This window comes from Pseudoliparis swirei, chromosome 18 (assembly GCF_029220125.1).
Source record: "Pseudoliparis swirei isolate HS2019 ecotype Mariana Trench chromosome 18, NWPU_hadal_v1, whole genome shotgun sequence".
Classification (NCBI taxonomy): Eukaryota; Metazoa; Chordata; class Actinopteri; order Perciformes; family Liparidae; genus Pseudoliparis; species Pseudoliparis swirei.
In genome coordinates this window covers 9,264,557-9,281,229 of record NC_079405.1, presented here as the reverse complement: position 1 = coordinate 9,281,229, position 16,673 = coordinate 9,264,557, and the positions used below count along the sequence as shown (strand labels likewise).

The window sequence follows — 16,673 nt, the reverse complement described above, 5'->3', positions numbered from 1 at the left end:
ACTGGTTTCCCCTGAGGCTTGATGCACAGGAAAAGTTTCAAGTGGTTGAAATCTGAAAACTCACCTCTAGATGTCGCCAAAACCCACACACTACAACTTTAAATCGGAAAGCTGTCAAACAAATTAAATATGATTTTCTGTTTCATAAGTGTCTGTTTGTATTTTCAGTTGAGCCTTCTTCATCTTTAGAGAAGAAAATAAAAAGAAATAAAATAATCAAGAGTGACATTAATACGCATCAATAAAGCAAAGTAAACAATAAAAGTTAACAAAGTTTATTACATGTTTATATACAAACAACCTTGCAAGGCACACATTTGTTTAAATAAGAATATACAATACATTTTATTCTTGAAAGCAAACAGGTTTTTAGTTTTGAAATATATATTAATACAAGTCTGTTTAGTGTTGGACACAGAGAGAAGGCCCCGATTTGTTGATGTTCAGTCGACACACATTTTTAAAAAAGAAAGAAAAAACACTGATGTAAACAACTCAACATCTTTCATATGGTAAAATATCATTTAAATGAGGACAATTTGTGTAGAAAATAGACTATCGTTGCTTTCTGATGAAGATTGTTAGTCCTCTGTTGTGATTAAATCATGAAAAATGGAAGAAGAAAAATAAACTGTACTATAAAACTCTGTGAACTCTTTGAAAGCTTAACCCTACAGGAAAAGAAGTTTAGCTGCAGTGGCACTCTGAGCCAAACGTTTGTCATCCATCAACACGTGATTATGAAACAACCTCTCTTGGTAAACTCTAAAAACACGAGAGCTTTTATTTTGTACTTCACATGGGTCATAATGTCTGACTCGGGCATCCAGATTCAAGGAAGGTGTCTTTTCTTGTCAGGATAATTACACGTTCTTATCTCATTTACTGGTTAAGCTAAAAACCTTTTCATAATATACTGTGTTAGTCATTTCTGTTTGTTAGGCTATGGATGAGCACATTTAAAACAGACGAAAAGAGAACGAGAGGAGAGTAAAATAAAAAGTTGTTGAGCTGCAGGGAAAATTATATTTTAACTAAAAAGTATGTAGCTTTCTTTCGTGAAAATCCAAGGGAAAGGCAACTTAAACATTCACATACAAACCACATGGTTATAGTTGTGTCGTGTACATTGTTCAGTTCAGATTATCGATCATAATGGATCGTCATTAGCCATGTCATTCTGTCACTCCACTAAAGCTGCTTTTGTAAAAAGAAAAAGAAGAAAAAAAAGGAAAAAAGAAAAAAAGAACAAAAGTTAGTCCGACATCAATCAGGACATTTGTGAAATAACTTATTGTTATGACTGCTCACAGCGCATGAAGCAACGATTGAAAGGATGAAAGGATGCTCAGTACAAAGGCCTGCCGGGACTCGTGAAACAAAACAGAACTTAACAATGGCGCAAAAAAACCATGAAATGGTTGGGATTTCAAGCTCGGAGGCAGGCTGTCACTTCACACAGTTTGCCATCATAACGCGTGATGACCCACCGTAAAGGATTCGACAGATGCAAGATCCCCAAAGTGGTTGCTGTGAAAACTCTCTTTACCGTAAAACTACAAGTTCAATAAAAAGGGTCCATCATTGTTGCGGTCTTCTATTCATTCCCCGAGAAAGAGCAACGGGTGCCCGACCAGAGCCGATCCTCTCGGAGGCCGAGGAGGGCTGAAAGAAAGTGGCGAGTCGGCACCTTTTCCTGGGCTGCATCCTCCGGCGAGTCTTTTTCCGGCCGTGTGTTTGAATGAATATTCCTATCTTTGATGTTCCAGATGGTTGACCGTCATCACGCCAGGAGGCCCAGTCGCTTGACCTTGGCGGACAGGAAAGAGTGGATGATGAAGACGATGGTCTTGGGGCAAGAATGGAGGTCCAGTTGCTGGAGACAAGAGTGCAGGGAATATGAACGAGAAAGAAAGAAATTAAAATGTAGAAAAGAAATGAAGTTCTAAATGTGAAATATAGTTCGGTTCAATTACATTTTATGTATTTAAATACTCTTAAAACATATTTTCAACATCAGTAAATTGTCAGTCATTGTGATTTTAACAACTTGACTGTGGGAATATTAGTGATTATTCTTCCTGGAGCTTTCAACCGCATATCATCAATGTCTGCAACAAGCTACCGAGTGGATCATGTGTTTAGATTATTGTGTCAAAACTTTATTTGTATAATCATTCAAAGAAATCCAGCGGCGTTGTGACAGCGCTATAAACCAGATTTGTTAAGACATTTATGTCAAACTCTCTCCACGACTGTCATCACAACAATTCGAAGCCAACTTTGACGTTAAATACCACATCTTATATGTATGGTGGTTATAATGCAACGATATTAAAAGTGCTACGTACTGAGCAAGTTGAATGGAAAACGGTAGCTTACAATCTCGGCGCCTGGGCCTCCGAAGTCGAGGAATATCATGCGAACTCCGTCATCCGAGGACATTCTAAGGCGCTCGAAGGGCTGCTGGAGCAGAATACTCTTCCTCACACCCATCTCCTCTGTGAATAGTGTGAACCCCTCATCAATGTGGACTCCCAGGGTGCACTCCTTCCCATTCCAACTGCAGGCTGCCGTGGGTAGAAAATGAAGGAGAAAAGAACACGGCTTACACAGAAGCGGACAAAGGGAAGGTAAGGTTGTGCTTTTTACAGCACACCGCTGTAGTCCTTGAGAAATAAATCCAGATTTATATTGCATATTTATCGCTGTGAGCGCAGTGTTGGTACTGAGCCCAGAATTATTGGCTGTATCTATGCGTGTGAGACTGAAAGGATGACAAGAATAATTAAATAATGGTTTTTGTTAAGAAAAAGACAATCGGCCTCCTAAGTCTGATTTCTAAAATTAGATCATTTTAGGTTTTAGGATGACGGTTTTGGCACCACCTCGTGCTCCCAGCAGAGGGCGCTGTCACAGCATTACACTGCACTGAAGGGATGTTTCAGAAGAAGTCTGAATCATGGAAGTGAAAAGAGCTGCAGTCACTGCAGACATGGCTTATATGACATCACATGTATCCAGCTGGACTTGCTCTACATACATGCGATAACCACAAATGTTCCTTTCTAAAAACTCAGTTCACGTCAAGTCCTTCACAAACATGCAGCCAGAATAAAATCCTCAGAGATTGAGGACACTCGGCTAAAGACGACAGTCACGAAATCCTCGTGTGAGAAACCATTCATTGTGCGTCCTAATCCAGGCCACTTTTATGTAGTGAGACGTTTGTGCGTCTGTTGAATAGAACATCTTGTAATTGTTTGAATTACATAGATTTGAGCTCTTTGAGCATTTTTGATTGCCAGCAGATCTGAAATCAGAAATAGCGCCATGTTTTAGTGCATGACAAACACGTCCTAAACAACTTGTTTTTTAAACACAAATTGTGTCAGTGTGAAAGACTTGTCAATCAATTTTAGAGTGACAGCAGTGTTGCGTTTGTGTTGTGTTCATTCAGTTAGATCGATTGTTCCCTGTAGAAAATAACTTTTTTTTGTGTAAAGTAACAGTGTTTAGCATGCATTCACTTTGGGAGGGATTTCAAAGAGAAAAATATATATATATATATATATATATTATAAATATATATATGTATAAATATTTTTTGAGATTAATATATGTATAAATATTGATTACATATTTAGATATATAAATATAAATATATATATATATATTGATCAAATCTACTATTATATAAGTGTCTTTAAATACACAATTATTGACTTCAGTTTCTGGTACTCATTGTAAACTAGCTACCACTACACAACACTTCACAAGTCTTTCTCATGCACTATATTATAGAATTGATATGCCTCTCATCATGTGTCACTTAACATGTAGTGAATCTACCAAAAGACACGTGACCTCGGTGCCATGAGAAGAGGGTGACCCCGGTGGGAGTCAAACCGTGGACCTCGGTCGCGTCATTCAGAACAGAGTTTTTCGACTCGTAGGCAGAGGAACTGTGTAGAAAGAGTGAAGATGTGGAGCTGGGGGTCAAACGCGTGGCTGCATCCGTACCCGTGGTGACCTCCTTGATGAGCTCCGCAGCATCGTGGCAACCCTCCACCAGCAGATGAGTCCAGGTGGACAGCTCCTTGGCAGAGTCCACCCTGAACACATGGGTCTCCACGCCTTGCTTGGTGCCCGAACGCAGGCCGAACGAGAGGTCAGAGTCCAGGAGAGGGGAACTCTTCCCCGGTCCGGAGTGCACCAGTCTGAACGGGAGAGGAGAACGTGGGGGGGAGAAAGAGGGGTAATTAAGAAGAGCAAATGAAGGGGTGTGCACGCCGATGTGCTGCAGAAACAAGAGTGGGATGTGGAGTGCACCGCGAGAGAAAGGAGGGAAGGAAAAACCCATGAGTCAGAGGCTGTGGTTCCACTCATGTTTTCCAAATGAATGTGACGCAGAATGTCCAATAGTCCAGTTACGGAAAAAGTGAGCTAGTGCTCTCCCGACGGGGCCAAGACAAGCCCAAAAAGGCAGCTTTTCTCAATTCTGGGCCGCTCGGGGTGGAGGGCTATTAAATGCCAAACATGCTACGTGTGCTCACTGCCTCGATAGGTCGAGGACTGTGTGTGTGTGTGTGTGTGGATGCATGGGTGTGTGTGTCGGGAACCTGGTCGCAATGAGCGGGTGACTCTTGGTGGGGCTGCTGAGGCTCTCTTTGCTTTCAGGCAAAGAGGGATACAGGAGCAGGTCTCTGTCGGTCAGCATGGCCAGCACCGGTTTCTCTGGACCCTGGGTCACCTGCACATGTGCAGCAGAGTTGAAGAAATCCGTTAAGCTCACTCAGATAACCGATAGTAACACCCCAGGGACATCAGTGGAGTGGAGGTCTGGATCGGGGTCCATGCCTACGACTAATTATTCATACACTCTGTCATATTCATTGAATGTGTTGTAACTATGTAATGATTCCTTCTGGTCACATGACAGCGATTGCTTCTGTCCATCCTGGAGAGGGATCCTCCTCTGTTGCTCTCTTGAAGGTGTCTTCCCTTTTTCCCCCGTGAAAGGTTATTTTTCTACTTTTTGGGGAGTTGTTCCTGATCCGATGTGAGGTCAAAGATCAGGGATGTCGTACGTGTACAGATTGTAAAGCCCTCTGAGGCAAAATTTGTAATTTGTGATATTGGGCGATACAAAATAAACTGAATTGAAGATATGAATAAAGGATCTGGACCATGAATAGACCGGATTGAAGCGTATGGCGTGAGAGTTTTGAACCCAGAACCATAAAACATGAACAGGGGGAAAAGCATCAAACACAAACGGAGCAGGTCTTGCTGCGTGAACCATGCACATCTGCATTCTTGCACACCTGCTCTGTAATCCAGCCCAGATGTTTGACCTCCACGCCAAGTTGCATGCTCTTCATCTCCTCCCGAACTCGGGGTAAAAGGTTGGCGGCGCCGGCCAGGATGCCGTTGTACCAGGACTGAGCCATGGCCGGGTCCTTGGCCCGCAGGAACACAGAGTTCTTCCTGCTGGATGAAATCACCTCGAAATACCTGGCGGATGAGAAGTGAGGGAGAGAGAGGGAAACGAGCAACAAAGTGAATCTCAAAAATGGAGAAATGGGGCATTTTGAGAAAAGAGAAAAGATTCAGGGTGAAGTGGAAGTTTCCGATATTAACAAAGAGACTGTGGGAAGAAGGTGGTGGTGGGGGGGGGTAAGAAGTCCCTTTTACAATATTCCCTCTCAGCCAAAGTGTTCTTTTGAGGCTGTGATCTTTCCGATTGACTTTTTCCTGAAAAGGAATACATGAATTAATAATGTGTGGCTCATAACTGGCTTCAAACGTCCAGCATGCTGTACCTGTTCTCTGTGTCCGGGGGGCACTGTTTCCGTGACACCTGGCACATCTTCAGCGGGACGCTGCAGGGCTCCGTCACCTCAGCGGGGAAGAGTTCAGTGCCCCTCTGAGGCGTGGAGGGGGGAGAGTCCCAGGGGAGGGCGGCCCCGGGGGATCCCGAGTTTTTAAAGAAAGCCGACATCTCCTTGATGTACTTCACTGGAACACGGAGAGAGGGAGAGCATTAGATGAAGCGGAAACAGAGGGGGACGGAGGAGGAAGGGAAAAAGGAATTTGGGATGTGAAGAAAGAGCCTCCGGGGTCAGAGATGAGCTGAGAGCTGGAGCGGCACTTTACGGCATGAAGAAAGAAATACGGTTAATTGGTGAGAATTCTCTGTCACTTCAGATGTCTCAGTTTTTAGTGCTTATCGTGGTTTTAAATGAAGAAGAAAAAAAACACTCCTAACATGGAAAAGCTATGCTTCTACCCTCCTAAAACTAGCAGTCGAGTTGCAAAGCATCACTTCATCATTTCATCCTATGAAGCATATGTGTGAACATGTCATAATTAGCATATAAATTATCGAGCTATTGTCCCCAAACATTTGCGTGAGGTCACAGTGACCTTTGACCACCACATTCTAATCAACCTCGAGTCTAGGAAAAAATGGGCCACATTTAAAGAAATTCCCTGATATCACGCTTTCAAGAGAACGGGACGCACAGAGGGACAACCGGAAAAAATATAATGCCTCAGAACGTATGATTTACTTTAATCCATAAAAAACACCATAAGTACAGGGAACGGGAGGTTGAAAATCACAGAACCACACTGTCGGATGGAAATCACACTTTTCAGTCGTCACGCCATTTTTCCCATGGGAAATTGTAAATGTTAACAGGATGTGTCTGCTCTTCTTTGTTTTGAGGTCGTTTCCACATAACTGGTCCTATATTATTTCATAACGAGTGTGTAATTTGACAAATCATTACCCGAGTATTTTCCAAGGAAGATCTTCATATTTACGAAATTGTCGTCCCACACTTCATATTTTGTTCCACCTTAAATTACCAGATTAAATATCCAAAAAGAAACCCAATTAGAACATTTGAACCACAATTACTTTTCCAAGTCATACAAAATACAGCATTTTCCCATAACTGCAAAATTGAGACGCACAATCACTAGAATAACAGTCTTCTTTTGGCATGTTGCCCAGTTGTTTTCTTTGCTCACATCTGTTTTTATACTCAGTTTTACCACACACACACACACACACACACACACACACACACGGCCTTAGCACCAGTCCAGCAAGTCCAGCACACTGTGGTATGGGTTTTGCGAGAGTAAAAATAGCCCAGAGGACATGGCAATGCATGAGGCCGACGGCTGGAGGCAGAGCTCTGGTTTCACTGGGGAAGTGTGGAGAGCTGTTCTCGCACAGGACAAGAGGCATGTCGCCAGAGGGCGAGCACACGTGTCACAGCACAGGACACCGGCAGTGAGAGAGGGGGGGGGGGGCTTCCACCGCTCCCAGAACACGCCGGTTCTAATGAAACATCCCTACGTCGTATAACTGGGTCGCGGCTCGTCTCATTTGTGGTTTTATGCTTCGCTCCAAACGTTCGGGTTTCTCATTATTCACTTCTCTCAGGAGGCGTCAGAGTGACTCGGTGTCACGAGTTACATCAGGCTCCGTCTGAAATTCCTGAGAGTCAGAGCTCGGAGCTCCGCCAACACACTGACATTACATCTCCACCGCCGCAGCTCGTTTTCACCGGTCGCTTTTAGTCATGGCGTTCAGCTTTTGCCCCAGTCGGACGCCGCCGCGCCAAAGTGGAACGGTGAGTCTGTTCAAAAGGTCACGACCTCGCACGATCGACGTCTGCCGTCGCGTGGCTGTTCCCGTGTGATCAAAAATTCTCATTCTCAGTTTTCTTTTCTTTAAGCCTGTTAGGTTGTGGTGGATTTTATGGACACTTGCACATGTAAATAAGGAAGTCTTATGTTTTACATAATGCATATAGAAAGATAATTGACATAGTGGATATTAGGGAGGAATATTCCGATTAATGTATTAAGAAGCATAGACAAGTATGATCACTGTATTATATGTGTAACTGTAATGTTAATTTTATGAGGTTTATTGTTATCACAACTGTAGGATGTGGACAGTATGAATGAGATTGGTTTTATTATGATAGGTTGTGCGTTTCCCTTGAGATCCTAGCTGGTTTCCTGTTTAGGCTCTTATTCTGAAGTCTAAAACCGGGGGTAGGGCTCTAAACCGGAAGCGGAAAGCAGCTGTTACCTCTCTTGGCGCGAAGCTCGGTCTCTTTTGAAATGCTGAGCAGGAGAGAGCACGCCATCGGGGTGCTGAGTGAGAACAACACACAAACTGGGAGCTTTAAGCTCACTAAATGGAGACTGTAAGTACTAATCTGATTTGCGAGACATTAGATTGTCTGTCTGATTATTGGAGGTCGACAGAAACTTTAAAGCAACCAGAAATGACTGTCAAATAAATACTCTTATATGCATCCCTGGTGTTGAGACTTCTTCCACAAAACACATCGCTCCAACAAGACTCTTTTGAACACTTTACTCTTTTAAACCCGATGCCAACATGTATTGACTTAAGTTGCTGCAGACAATGGAATTACCTCAGTTTTGAAAACAATATCCATCCTGTAGCTCCTCTGACTCTTCTTCTGTGAAAACATATTCTCTCTCTCTCTCTCTCTCTCTAGCCCATAAGCAGACCCTGCTGTATGGTTCATTTACCACATGCATATCATGCTGTATTGAAGACCATAAAGTCCTGTTCACAGTGTTTTATTCGGTAATAAAGCAAGGGAGGAGGTCAGGGTCATTCTCTCATCGACTTCCATACAATCAAGCCTTCTTATTGCAACCAGAGGTGTCGCCCCCTAGCGGCCAGTAAAGAGAATGCACGTTGGAGACACTTCTGCATCTTCACTCTGCACAGGTTGTAACCTGGTTAAGACTTGAGGGATCACTTCATACAAGTTTCTCAAAAACAACAAGTGTGAAAAAAGCATTACTATGGAAGACCGAGTTCATGTTTCATATGCAGAACAAAAACATAGGCTGGGAGGGGGAAACACCAATCATAGCAAGTGTAAGGATGAATGTCCTTCGTGAAAGAGGCTTTACTTTTCTCTGAAAACACCATGTGGAGATTCTAAGTGGTGAATGAAAAGGAGAGAGGGATGGAGAATTGAGGGGGAGGTGGAAAAGAACGGACAAAATGGGAAAGAGAGACACAGGAATGAAAAGAGATGGAGAAAATAAGAACGAGTGAGACATGAGACACGGAGGGACCGAACACAGTTAAGCTCAGCCAGAAATGTCTCCATGAATACCAGTGGCGGCACATTCAATACAGAGCTAAAATTAGCTGAGGTGGCACTGTTATTACTTTAGCTTATCGGGCTGCCAGCGAAACTACTTTTGTGCCATGTGTGTGTGTGTGTGTGTGTGTGTGGAGCTTCTTTGCTTCTTCTGCAAAATCTGCCACTTAGCTGTTCCTTCTAAAGTCTTCACATTGAACCTCACAAACCCTGACCAGACATTTTCAGCCAATTCAATTTGACACAATTCACTTCACTGTGGTTTGAAAACCCTTTTTTCCCTCTTTAACTTTTCACACACACACTGATGGTTTAATAATTGCTTCAACAGGTGTCTACTCAGAAAACCAGAGAGTTGGTGTCGATGGCGGTCATTACCATGCGGTGAAAAAAGTGCAGCGAGGGAAACAATGCGCTCCAGCTGAATAACCCCCTGCCACTGGTTACCGTGGGAGCGGCTGGAATGTCGCTGGCCAGTCAGCGGCCTCAGAAGCCTGCTGCTGGCTCTGTAAACCATGTCAGGCGAAGAATGTCCCGATGTTACACCACCAACGAGGAAAGATGTCCAAAACAACATCATAAATAACGGAACACTCGCCGTTTTCGTTCGGTACATTGGGGGTCAAACGAGGATTACAAAAAATCAAAGTCCTGTGAGTCCAATTAAAAGAGGCTGCCCATCATGAATTAGAGGGTGTAGAAACCTACAGGACTAATCGGATGGTGCAAAAACAGGTCGCAAGTCAATATTAGAAATATGCTTATAGTTTATAGATGTTGTAAACAAATGTATGCATGAGAAAAAGGAGTGTGTGTGTGTGTGTTTGTGTGTATGTGTTTGTGTGTATAGAGTGGAGCCCGACAGACATAACAGCATAAACGATGATAACTTCCGGTGGAGGCCGATAAGTACAGAGTCCAACATATTGATCGAAGCAGCTTTAAGGATTCCTTGTGTTTGTCAATATTTATCTTCGCGTTGAAAATGCGGAAGGTTATGTTTTGATCGCCGTGTATTTATTTATTTATTTGTATGCGTGTTACTCGCATAACTTAAAAAGCATTAAACCGAATCGCATGAAATTTGGTGGGATGGTTGGTTATTATCCGGGGACCATTTGATTAGATTTTGGGATCGATCGGGTCAAAGGTCAAGGTCATGAAAAGGTCAACATCTTCTTTTTACAATAGCACGGTCAATTTGTATCCAATTGGCATGCAACTAATGCCAAAATGTTCATAATTCAATGCCCAATCTTGTGATATGCGAAGGTATGCGCTCTACCGAGTGCCCGTTCTAGTTGTTTATGTTACAGAACAAATCAGATGTGTTAATACCAGTGTTAAAAATGGTTTATCATTCAGGCTCAATAGTGCAGAGAAATGCATATTTTCTACTCTTACCAAATCCTTGGGTGGTCCGTTTTGAGGCAGGTGTGTATATGCACACATAAAGATTTTTAAAAAAGGTCTTGGTCCGAGTTTCCTTTCATTGATGCATAAATGCTGGGTTCATGTGTTTGTCAGTGCGCCAACGATTTCTGCTGTTCTGATTCAGAGAAGTTCATTGTTCCTGGAGCCCATCTCATTAAAACCATGGATAAATGCCACGGTATGGTATGGAGAGGCTGAAAGGGTAAGAGAGAGAAGGCCGAGCACACCCAATCACACTTTTAGGCCAATTCACACACAGCCAGAGCACATACAGTCGTTGATTTCCTTTGAGTCCTTTTGACTTCACGTCTCATGGGGTCATCGGACCCTATGAGACGGCATAGATCCTATCTGCCTGATGGATCATTGAGGTCTGGGTCGTGGAATTCCTGCTCCTGACTACGCCACTGTCCTGTTGAGACTCCGCCCACTGTTGAGACTCCGCCCACTCCTCCTCCCCATCGCCATCTGCCTGATGGATCGTGGAGGTCTCCATCGTGGAATATGCCTACTATGAACTATTCATACACTCTGTGATATTCATTGAATGTATTTTAACTCTAAATCTATCCTTCTGTACACATTACATCTATTGCACCTGTCCATCCTGGAGAGGGATCCTCTCTGTTGCTCTCCTGAAGGTTTCTTCCCTTTTTTTCCCCCTGAAGGGTTATTTGAGAGTTTTTCCTGGTCCGATGTGAGGTTTTGGGACAGGGATGTCTATGTGTACAGATTGTAAAGCACTCCGAGACAAATTTGTAATTTGTGAAATTGGGCTATACAAATGAACTGAATTGAATTGAATTGAATTGATTACTGTGTGCGGTGTGTCAGGAGGAGTTAATCGTCTTAATTCAACAAAGTAACAGTGAAGGAAACTTGATCAGGATCTGGCAGAGGACAAGAACAGAGTGGAAGAGAGGCTGAGCCGCAGACATCAACACTCACAACTTCGGTTTCCCTGTGTTGATTTCCTGCCTGAAATGCAAAGAAACGACATTTTCCATTCGGAGGTTAGTTTTGGTTCGCTCGGTGGGATTCTAAATGGAAACTTGCAGTGGAAATGAACCTCATTTACACTTTGTTTTCTTCACTGATGACATCAATTAAAAGTTGTTAACATGCGATATGGGAAGAAAACTGAAATAGTTTATGAAATGTCACTGAAAAGTAACATGAATGTACACTTGAAATATGCATAATGACAGTGGGTCATGTCTCTGAAATCTTAAGTAGGATTGTTGCAAATTCAGTGTTAGAAGTCAAATTAATTTAGAGTTGGCTGTTAGATCAGCAGTTTTTAATATTGCTGAAAAGTCATTTTGTGTTAATTTCATTGTGTATTTATTGTGAATAATGGCCGCATACGCACTCTCCCGTGCCTATTACACCCCCCCCCCCCCTTCCTCCATCCCCTACGTGCACAATACTGTGCGACGGTTCAGTGGAGACTGAGCCCGTAATGAAGTGAGAGAGTGGCACAAAGAATTTATCGGGGGCCCCGAACCGGGGCAGCGGGGTTCGGCGGGGGCCTGTTAAGCAAACTTGACGCCAAAGGGAGAGAGGGCCTTAGAGAGGGCTGTGATTTAATAAAGCAATGTTATTGCGAGTTAATCCATTCCCCTTGCTGAGTCCAAGCGCAATGTCCTCACGGGCCAGTGGCTCCAGACGGAACAGGACCCGGGCTTTGTGTCCCCAGGGTTTGAGGTCTCACTGCAGACTGCAGGAGAAGATGTGCACATGAATTATTCCCCGATTACACATTATGATGACTTACTTAAATTCACATCATTTCCATTTTTTTGTTCTCCTTCTCGGCTGTTTCTATCCACAGTTTTCCAGATTTATACCAGTTTGCAACATTGCAAAAGTAGTAGTCATATAGACTCGCTATTCATCATCATCAACACTCCACGAGACGGATCCTCAAAATAACCTGCAGCAACAAAACAAAAAGAAAGTGAGACTTTCCTGAGCGATGGTTGGATCTGTGAGCGTGTAGCTGATTGTCAAAATGTTTAATGATGGTGAAATGGAACCAGGAAAAACTTGTCCACACTACTGCACACTGGAACATGCACAAAAAAAACTAAAAATGATTTTATATTCACAGACAACTTCATTTATCTCAGACAAAAAGAAAGATAAACGACAGCAAGAAGACATTTCATCTCTAAATGAGATCAGTGAAGGTTAACAGAAAGACCAAATCGAATGGAATTTCATTTAGTCGGCAATTAAAAATCAGACCACATGGGCTGGCGCTCGGCACGGAACGGCTCCACGAAACAATTCTCCAACTAGATAATGATACATCTGGAATTAAAAGAAGGTCGTGATCCTTTCACCGTTAAATAATTCACTCCGGCAGAGAACAGAGCAACGTGAGCCCTGAGAACAAAAAGATCCAATAGGTCGTATGAAACTGGAGGAATTCAGTCAGGCTACATGGGAAAGGTTTCTTTTCAAAGTAATAATTAGCATGTCACAGAAACTTTTAATGAGGTGATAAGTACATGCGTCATGTCATTGGCGTAACTGCTGCGCGGCTCGCGCGTCAACACTGGTGCGGATCGTACATTTATATATATCCCCACCGAGTTCCTTTCATTCATTCATGTGAATTCTGAACAGAATCTAGTTGAGAATCAGATCAAGTTGAGCACGTGGAGATTAATCGCGCACGGGCCAATCGGTAAAAGATCCGCCTTTGATTTCACAGGGTCAACGCTGAATTATTGCCACATGCAGATCCACTTCTCAACCAGACGGGTCAAATTGAGAAAAAGAGGAAGAAGCCCCATCCCCCCCAAAAAAATGTATATCTAAAAAGGGTTTGTCCCATCCATAACTTTAAATTGGTCTTCCAGTTATGATACAAGTCTTATCGTTTAATGGACACCATCGTGCACTTGTTTTTTTAAAGACATATTTCATGAGACGACAGCAAAGCCAAGAATGTAAGATAGACAGAGCCACCATGGCAGAGGACACACCAGCGAGTGGACCGATCCACGATGACAAGCCATCCGACCAATATTTGGGGTACAGTGTGAGAAATGTATTAATCCTGCGGAGACTCCGAAGAGAAAAGGACCAGATTCTCTCGCTGAATGACGTTTACTGCATGTCACACTGTGCCAGATCGGGCTAATAAAATCTGGATCAAACGGATATTTAATAGAGAAATGTTCAGTTATGGGATGACTGGGGGCTACATATATGTCTCGAAAAAAAGTCATATATGAAAAGAAATCAGCCGTTTGTGGACCTCTGCCACTGCTTCTGGATTGACGGCCAAAAGATCTCGTGAGGCGTAAAGCGTCCGTTAAAGAAATCAGAGCACCCCTGCTCTTTATTCAGGGTTCTTACACATTTTGACCAATGGATTTCCAGGACTTTTCCATGACTTTAAACCAAATTTCCATGACCAAACTGAAATCTCGGTATAAACATGAACAATTTTGAAAATGTTGCGTATTGAGAGCGTACGCCGGCTTATATTTTGAGCGTCTTTCTTTAAAAAAATATATTAATTATTTCAAACTCGGCGTAAATGAACATGTGATTATAACAAATTTCCATGACTTTTCCAAAACTTTGATGATTTAAGTTTTTTCCATGACTTTTCCAGGTTTTCCATGACCGTACGAACCCTGCTTATTGCCGAACATTCTCTGAAGGGGGTCTGAAATCCTGGTGAAGCGAGCGGATCGGCGAGAGCGACCGAACCACAGGGAGTTGCTGCTGCCACACACACACACACACACACACCAGATGAATTAGCTGCTGCACAGACACACAGACTCTCTCATCTCCCGACTGGGTTGAGGCAGCTTGGCCCAAAGACACCACCGGAGAGTTGTAGTCTTACACCCTTCTCTGTTCTTCCATCCGAGCCATTACCCACCCAGAACTCTAGAGTAGAGACTGTGTCTGTCCCACGGCCACTTCAATTAACTAAATGAAAACGAAGCAGAAGAGGAGTCATACAAAATAACCTCATAAAGGTTAACACCACTATTTCAACAGTGCAACAAAACAGGAGAATTAAATGTGGACTCCTAAATGTGGACTCCATCTCTGTCATCTAAAGCTGTAAATAATTTAATATCAGATAATCACATTGATTTATGTTGTCTTACTGAAACCTGGCTGAGTCATGAAGAATATGTCAGCCGAAATGAATCGACTCCTCCGAGTCATATTAATACTCACATTCCTCGAGGCGCCGGCTGAGGAGGTGGAGGAGCAGCCATCTTTGACTACAGCCTATTCATAAATCCTAAACCTAAATTAAACTACAACTCATTTGAAAGCCTTGTTCTCAGTCTTTCACATCCAACCTGGAAAACACTACAGCCAATTCGATCTGTTACACCGTACCGGCCACCCGGTTTCTATCAAGTTTAGTCCTTAAAACTGATACACTTATTATTGTAGGTGATTTTAATATCCATGTGGATGTTGACAATGATTGCCTTAGGGCTGCATTCATCTCATTGTTGGACTCGATTGGCTTCTGTCAGAGAGTACAGAAACCCACTCACAGCTTTGGCCACACCCCCAACCTTGTTCTTACATATGGCGTTGACATTGAGCATTTGGAGGACTTCCCACAGAACCCTCTTCTGTCAGACTCATAACTTTTGAGTTTATACTACCAGAGTGTACACCGTTACTCAAAAGCTTCTACACCAGATGTCTAACTGACAGTGCCGGGAGGTAGACACCGTCACCTCATTTAACCCTTGTGTTGCCTTCGGGTCATTTTGACCCGAATCAATATTACACCCTCCCCCCGCCTTCGGATTAATTTGACCCCATTCAATGTTTAATGTCGGTGTTTCTTCGGTAGTCAACAAACAAACATAAAGTGTCTCACACTTAAACTTGGAAAACAATATTAATTCTAATAATTTTCTGGAGGTTTTAATTGCTGGCGTCAAATTGAACCCAAAGGGTAAAATATGTTAGTAAATATAAAGGTAACAGGAGGGTGAAACATTGATTGAAAAAAAAAAAAAAAAAGAGAGGGGGGTGTATTGATGATAAAAAAAAAATGACCCGAAGGCAACACAAGGGTTAAGAGTCGACTTAAGACTTTCCTCTTTGATAGTCTTATAGTTAGGGCTGAATCAGGTTCACCTGGTCCAGCCCCTTGATCTGCTGCTATAGGCTTATAGCTGCCGGGGGATGTTTAGGATACACTGAGCACCTTTCTCCTCTTCTCTCTACTTATGGATGAATTGTCATCTCTTCATTACACATTATTAACTCCACTTCCTCCCTGGAGTCTTTGTGACTTCACATCTCATCAATTGGACCTGGCTGTGTTTTAAGCTGGTCCTGGGTCCTGACCCCTTCAGCCTGCTTCCGGCATCCAGCCTCTGGGCTAGACCTGGCCTCCTTCCCAATGGCCCTGCCTCCTTCTCATTGCCTCCTGCCTCAAAGGCCGACCTCATTGGTCTGGGCTCTTTCGCGATGCCTCCTGTCTCTGTGGCCCTGCCTCCTGCCCCGCCCCTCTACCTCCTTCTGTTTCATGGATTGTGGAGGTCTGGATCTTGGCCCACTACTATAGTTATTCATACATTTTTGTCATATTCATGAAATGTGTTATAACTTGGTAACGCTATTTATTCTGGACACATGACATCTATTGCTTCTGTCCATCCTGGAGAGGGATCCTCCTCTGTTGCTCTCCTGAAGGTTTTTCCTGATCCGATGTGAGGTCCTGGGACAAGGATGTCGGACGTGTACAGATTGTAAAGCCCTCTGAGGCAAATTTGTAATTTATGATATTGCGCTATACAAAATTAACTGAATTTAATTGAATGTGAGCTGGCCTTGCAGTATGGTACATCTCTTCTTTTGAGGATTATATTCATGCATGTCCTTGGAGAACTTGATTTGTAGATACGAGTTTTAGCCCTCAAAGCAAAATGTAACTCAAACTGCTGGTCTGCAGTCTTCTGAAGGGCTGCCCCTTGTATAAATAACCCAGACTATTTTAATGTAAAATTATGAACATGATCTTCAATGACAACCCACATAACC

The 16,673-nt window shown here is 43.0% G+C and overlaps 1 protein-coding gene and 1 long non-coding RNA gene across 2 annotated transcripts in view; one reads left to right on the top strand and one right to left on the bottom strand.

The window, feature by feature from the left end:
* Window positions 1–261: 261 nt before the first annotated feature.
* snta1 (syntrophin, alpha 1) overlaps window positions 262–16,673 on the bottom strand; it is a 32,956-nt gene continuing 16,544 nt past the window's right edge. Inside the window, exons 3-8 of the mRNA XM_056437662.1 lie at window positions 5,826–6,021; window positions 5,328–5,517; window positions 4,623–4,753; window positions 4,024–4,220; window positions 2,383–2,570; window positions 262–1,876 (exon numbers count right to left, since the gene is read on the bottom strand). Of these exons, the coding sequence (XP_056293637.1) occupies window positions 1,784–1,876; window positions 2,383–2,570; window positions 4,024–4,220; window positions 4,623–4,753; window positions 5,328–5,517; window positions 5,826–6,021 (995 nt within the window). The 3' untranslated portion in view covers window positions 262–1,783. The remainder of the gene's footprint in view (window positions 1,877–2,382; window positions 2,571–4,023; window positions 4,221–4,622; window positions 4,754–5,327; window positions 5,518–5,825; window positions 6,022–16,673) is intronic.
* On the top strand, window positions 6,029–10,653 carry LOC130208492 (uncharacterized). Its single transcript, XR_008834427.1, has 2 exons — window positions 6,029–7,652; window positions 9,514–10,653. It is a non-coding gene; the product is annotated as an uncharacterized LOC130208492 (long non-coding RNA).